The sequence below is a fragment of the Macaca fascicularis genome, chromosome 4 (assembly GCF_037993035.2).
Source record: "Macaca fascicularis isolate 582-1 chromosome 4, T2T-MFA8v1.1".
NCBI lineage: Eukaryota > Metazoa > Chordata > Mammalia > Primates > Cercopithecidae > Macaca > Macaca fascicularis.
In genome coordinates, this window is record NC_088378.1 from 154784262 (window position 1) to 154790261 (window position 6000).

The 6000-nt window shown below is 46.9% G+C and overlaps 1 protein-coding gene and 1 long non-coding RNA gene across 2 annotated transcripts in view; one reads left to right on the forward strand and one right to left on the reverse strand.

The window, feature by feature from the left end:
* LOC141410165 (uncharacterized) overlaps window positions 1–2422 on the reverse strand; it is a 23825-nt gene extending 21403 nt beyond the window's left edge. The window contains exon 1 of the long non-coding RNA XR_012434218.1: window positions 2324–2422. This is a non-coding gene — a long non-coding RNA (uncharacterized lncRNA). The remainder of the gene's footprint in view (window positions 1–2323) is intronic.
* A 98-nt stretch (window positions 2423–2520) lies between these two features.
* On the forward strand, window positions 2521–4715 carry NHLRC1 (NHL repeat containing E3 ubiquitin protein ligase 1). The gene has a single exon (XM_005553947.5). It carries the CDS (start codon window positions 2592–2594, stop codon window positions 3777–3779), a length of 1188 nt encoding a protein of 395 aa, XP_005554004.1. The 5' UTR covers window positions 2521–2591; the 3' UTR covers window positions 3780–4715.
* Window positions 4716–6000: the final 1285 nt, after the last annotated feature.

Below are 6000 nucleotides of genomic sequence, written 5' to 3' on the forward strand. Positions count from 1 at the left end.
TTGCTGGGACTACAGGTGCCCGCCACCACGCCTGGCTAATTTTTTGTATTTTTTATTAGAGACAGAGTTTCACCCTGCTAGCCAGGATGGTCTCGATTTCCTGACCTCGTGATCTGCCCGCCTCGGCCTCCCAAAGTGCTGGGATTACAGGCGTGAGCCACTGCGCCCGGCCCAAAAGCAAGATTTTTAAATAGCTGTATAATGTTGTAATGTGGCAGTACCATTATTATTTAGTCTTTCTCCTGTTATTAGAGTCAGCATTCATTCAGCAATTTAAGTACTGTTGGGTGTGCTAGCAGATAAAGGTTTATTGACTGTTGAAGATAGTCCTGTTCTCAGACATCACAGGTTGTAGGAGTAGGGGCTGAACACTGAACTTTACTATATAGCATGGTACGGCTGTCTTAGGGGTACAGGCTGTACAATCTTTGGGTCAGATGACATTTGATTAGCAAACGTTCTTTCTTGTCTTACATTAAAACTCTTTGCAGGGGCCTTAACAGGGTATAAAATGCTGTGTTTTCTCAGAAATCCAGCAAATCAGAAGGTGAACGATCATGATTATGATCTCTGAAGGAACAGAAATTCTCTGATATAAGGTTTTGTTAAGCACAATGTTCACATAAGACATTTGGGGGAGAACCCCTTAAAATAAGAGATCAGGGCCGGGCATGGTGGCTCATGCCTGTAATTGTAGCACTTTGGGAGGCTGACGCGGGTGCATCACCTGAGGTCAGAAGTTCAAGACCAGCCTGGCCAACATGGTGAAACCGCATCGCTACTAAAAATACAAAACTTAGCCATATGTGGTGGTGGGTGCCTTTAATCCCAGCTACTCGGGAGGCTGAGGCGGGAGAATTGCCTGAACCCAGGAGGCTGAGGTTGCAGTGAGCTGAGATCATACCACTGCACTCCAGCCTGGTGACAGAGCAAGACTCCATCTCAAAAAAAAAAAGAAAAGAAAAAAAGAAAAAAGAAAAATGAGAGATTCATAATACCACAATGGATTCTTCACGCAGATTATGCTATCCCTCGTTTGAAGATTTTCCAACATATGGCAAATTCTCTTTGCTTTTGGTCTTCACTGAGATTGGAAAAACTGAATTTAGTGCCATTTGAAGGAATTATTATAATGCAGCGGTTCTCAAACTTGGCTGTCCATTATAATCACCTGGGGAGCTTTTATAAATCCCAGCTGTCCAGACCACACCATGGGCCAACTAAACTTTTCGGGTGTGACCCAAGTGTTTACCATGTGCAAAGAAGTTTGAAAATGACTAAAATAGGTAACTCTGAAGTCAAACTGCCTGGCTTCAAATTCCAGGCCAGCCACTTCCTAGCCATGTGACCCTAGGCAAGATATTTGATTTATGTGAACTCTATGAGAAAAAAAGATGATAAAAATAACATTTTCTTGTAGGATTGCTATGAGGTTTAAACAAGATAATCTATGTAAACTATTAAGTTGCTGCAAAAGTAATCACGATTTTTGCCATTAAAAGTGATGGCAAACACTGCGATTACTTTTGCACCAACCTAACACAACAGGGCAGGCATATGTGAATGCTATAGGCTGGGCACAGTGGCTCACACCAGCACTTTGGGAGGCCAAGGGGTGGGGAGGATTGTGAACAATTTTCACAAGTTCAAGACCAGCCTAGGCAAACACAGAGAGGCCTCCTCTCTACAAAAAAATTTTAAAAATTAGCCTAGTGTGGTGGTGCATGCCTGTAGTCCCAGCTACTGAAGTGGGAGGATTGCTTGAGTCTGGGAGATGGAGGCTGCACTGAGCTGTGATCGTGCCCCTGCACTCCAGCCTGAGTGACAGAGTGAGACTTGGTCTTTAAAAAAAAAAAAAAAAAAAAGTTCTATGGTAATTATTATTAACTAACAGCTTTCTTATTTCATATTAATTACTCTGCAAGACACTTCCAGCGTGGTTCCCCCATCTGACACTCATTCACCTAGTTGATTTTTTGTTGTTGTTCTATAACATTCTTTCATTCATGCACGAATTCATTTTACAAGTATGTATTGACTTAACAACGAGTGTGAAAGAAGACACAAAAGAAATATACACATCTGCCTCACCTCCCTTGGAGTTTGTCTTCTCCCGTGTGCTCGTGTTTTCCAGTTCAGATCAAAAGCATCATGAGCTAGGGGACCATGTTTGATGCCTGGACAGCCCTAGCACCCAACGCTGAGGATTGGAGACACTGCTAGGTACCCGGGCTGGAAGACTGGGTTCTGGTTCTTGTTTTGCCACTTACAGGCTGGGTAACAGGGAGCAATCCTGTTGTCCTCAATAGGTGTGTTTCCTCACCTGAAAGTGTACAAAATCCATCCATGACTGATGTGACGATTACAGGTCTACACAATGCGCATGTGGATTTGTCTTGCAAACGTCCACGACCAGGCCCTCAAGAAACAGTGCCGCGCATGCCCACCAAGGGGCAGCAGATCGCAGTGCAGAGGCCCGCGGCGCTTGACGTCAGGGCGCACGTCCCACCCCGTGACCGTGACTGTGACCGTGACCAAGAGCGTCTCTGGGACACGGCCGGGCGGCGCGGCGGGAGTGCACAGGACCCGCCATGGCGGCCGAAGCCTCGGAGAGCGAGCCGGCTCTGCAGGAGCTCATGCGCGAGGCGGAGATCAGCCTGCTGGAGTGCAAGGTGTGCTTTGAGAAGTTTGGCCACCGGCAGCAGCGGCGCCCGCGCAACCTGTCCTGCGGCCACGTGGTCTGCCTGGCCTGCGTGGCCGCCCTGGCGCACCCGCGCACGCTGGCCCTCGAGTGCCCATTCTGCAGGCGAGCCTGCCGGGGCTGCGACACCAGCGACTGCCTGCCGGTGCTGCACCTCATAGAGCTCCTGGGCTCAGCGCTTCGCCAGTCCCCGGCCGCCCACCGCGCCGCCCCCAGCGCCCCCGGAGCCCTCACCTGCCACCATACCTTTGGCGGCTGGGGGACCCTGGTCAACCCCACCGGACTGGCGCTTTGTCCCAAGACGGGGCGGGTCGTGGTGGTGCACGACGGCAGGAGGCGTGTCAAGATTTTTGACTCTGGGGGAGGATGCGCGCATCAGTTTGGAGAGAAGGGGGACGCTTCCCAAGACATTAGGTATCCTGTGGATGTCACCATCACCAACGACTGCCATGTGGTTGTCACTGACGCCGGCGATCGCTCCATCAAAGTGTTTGATTTTTTTGGCCAGATCAAGCTTGTCATTGGAGGCCAATTCTCCTTACCTTGGGGTGTGGAGACCACCCCTCAGAATGGGATTGTGGTAACTGACGCGGAGGCAGGGTCCCTGCACCTCCTGGACGTCGACTTCGCGGAAGGGGTCCTTCGGAGAACTGAAAAGTTGCAAGCTCATCTGTGCAGTCCCCGAGGGGTGGCAGTGTCTTGGCTCACGGGGGCCATTGCAGTCCTGGAGCACCCCCTGGCCCTGGGGACTGGGGTTTGCAGCACCAGGGTGAAAGTGTTTAGCTCAAGTATGCAACTTGTTGGCCAGGTGGATACCTTTGGGTTGAGCCTCTATTTTCCCTCCAAAATAACTGCCTCCGCTGTGACCTTTGATCACCAGGGAAATGTAATTGTTGCAGATACCTCTGGTCCCGCTATCTTTTGCTTAGGAAAACCTGAGGAGTTTCCAGTACTGAAGCCCATGGTCACTCATGGTCTTTCCCATCCTGTGGCTCTTACCTTCACCAAGGAGAATTCTCTTCTTGTGCTCGACACAGCATCTCATTCTATAAAAGTCTATAAAGTTGACTGGGGGTGATGGGCTGGGGTGGGGACCTGGAATCAGAAGCACTAGTGCTGCCATTAATGAATTGTTTAACCCTGGATAAGTCACTTAAACTCATCTATGCAGGCAGGGATAATTAAAACTGTCTGGTAGACTTACAAAGCTTGGGACAATTATTAGAGATTAATCTACCATTTATTGAATGCATACTCTTTGTGCAAGGAAATTTGCAAATATTAGCTCATTTAATCCGTACTATCCAGTGAGGTAATTTTTTCCCCCCCGAGATAGAGTCAAGCTCTGTCACCCGGGCTGGAGTGCAGAAACATGATCACAGCTCACTACAGTTTCAACTTCCACCGCTCGGGTGATCCTTCCACCTCAGCCTCCCAAGTAGCTGGGACCACAGGCGTGCGTTACCACATCCAGCTAATTTTTGTATTTTGATAGAGATGGGGTTTCATCATGTTGCCCAGGCTGGTCTCAAACTCCTGAGCTCAAGCAATCCACCTTCCTCGGCCTCCCAAAGTGCTGGGATTACAGGCATAGCCACCTTGCCTAGCCATAATTTTTATTATTAATCTCATCGTGCAAGTGAGAAAACTGAAACCCAGAGAGCTTAAGTGACTTCCTCGAGGTCATAGTTACTTACTGCCATAGTCACAATTTGAATTCAATTCTGATTCCAAGTAAGTTGTGCTTAAATAAGATAGCAGATGTGGGGAAAAGTAGGTGAATGAATAGTGTTGCTATGTGTACTGTCTCTACAAGTAGCTAATTATTTTAGCACAAAGATGTGCAAAGAAAGGAGACTTTATGGAGCGTTCAGGAGAAAAAGGATTTTGTGGTGGCCATCACTTTCATTCAATTTGTGACTGCTCTGATGGCACATTAGATGAAGTTACTGTTGATCCTGAATTACGTGAATAAGAAAAACAATTGAACTGCTTATTAAAAAGGTAAACATGTCTTGTAATGCCTATATCTTCTCCACTATACATACTCAGAAAATAACACTTGGTTGTTTGAGAAAGGCCTATATTTACATAAGTTCTAAACTATTGCAGAACACACTACATACTATTGTCAGAGGGCCAGATGACGCTCCTGTTACATGTTTATGTTACATATTTATGGGTTTGTTTGTTTGTTTGTTTGTTCTTAGACATGGTCTTGCTCTGTTGCCCAGGCTGCAGTGAAGTGGAGTAATCACTGCTCACTGCAGTCTCAACGCCCTGGGCTCAAGCGATCCTCTTGCCTCAGCATCCTGAATAACTGGGACTAGAGGTGTGTCACCATGCCCAGCTAATTTTTAATTTTTTCGTAGAGATGGGATCTTGCTTTGTAGCCCAAACTGGTTTCAAGCTCCTGGGCTCAAGCGAGCCTCCTATCTTGGCCTCCCAAAGCACTGGGACTATAGGTATGAGCCACTGTGCCTCACCCATGTAAAGTAAAAGTGAGAGCCTAACTCCCGTGCCAGTCCACAAAAACCCATTTTGTTGTCAATGCTCTCATCGTATAGCACTAATAGTAAGATTTGGGGCACCCTAGACCACGATTTATAAATGCATTCTAAACAGAAGTTCTCTGGACAAATCTCTTGTCCCCACATGCACATATCCCACCATTAAAGTCACCCCTAGGTTGGTGACTTCACGGGTGTTCTGAATACATACCAAGAAACATTCCAAGTGGAGATGTGAATTCAGACTTATTTGGTCATTTATGAATAGAGCAACTGAGGACAGATCTTAGACCATTTTCCTTAAGAACAATGACAGTTTAATGATTTTAGGATTAGTAGAGCCAATTCAAAAGATTTTTCTCTTTGGAATTATTAATGGCATCGTCTCTGATTATAAAGCTGGACATGTGTCCTTTTCAGACAGCAGTCATGATAAAGGTGTGGAATATGCAATGCAGGGAGGTATGTGAGCATGATAGCATTGCTGGTCATCGTGTGGATTACCTGACTTCAAGAATCAGGTGCGCATCTGTGAGATGATGTGGGAGTGTATCAGACCTGTGATAACAAGCCATCTTAGTAACTGCTATCTTTCCTTGGTAGATTATCAGGCTTGGGACTGGAATGGGGCTGGATGCACAACATAAAAAGAACTGTATAAAGCAGCACTTCCCAGGAATGTCCTAGGACAGGAGCAGAATTTCCTTGAGGAAGACACGAAGCTTGTTGTTCTTGATTATCAGGCACACACGTGCTGAGAGAATAGTTTCAGTGACTTGTAAGGCAGAT

Bases quoted from the DNA above. Each gene is read 5' to 3' on its own strand.
- NHLRC1 (XM_005553947.5), top strand. From the start codon at position 2,592: ATGGCGGCCGAAGCCTCGGAGAGCGAGCCGGCTCTGCAGGAGCTCATG.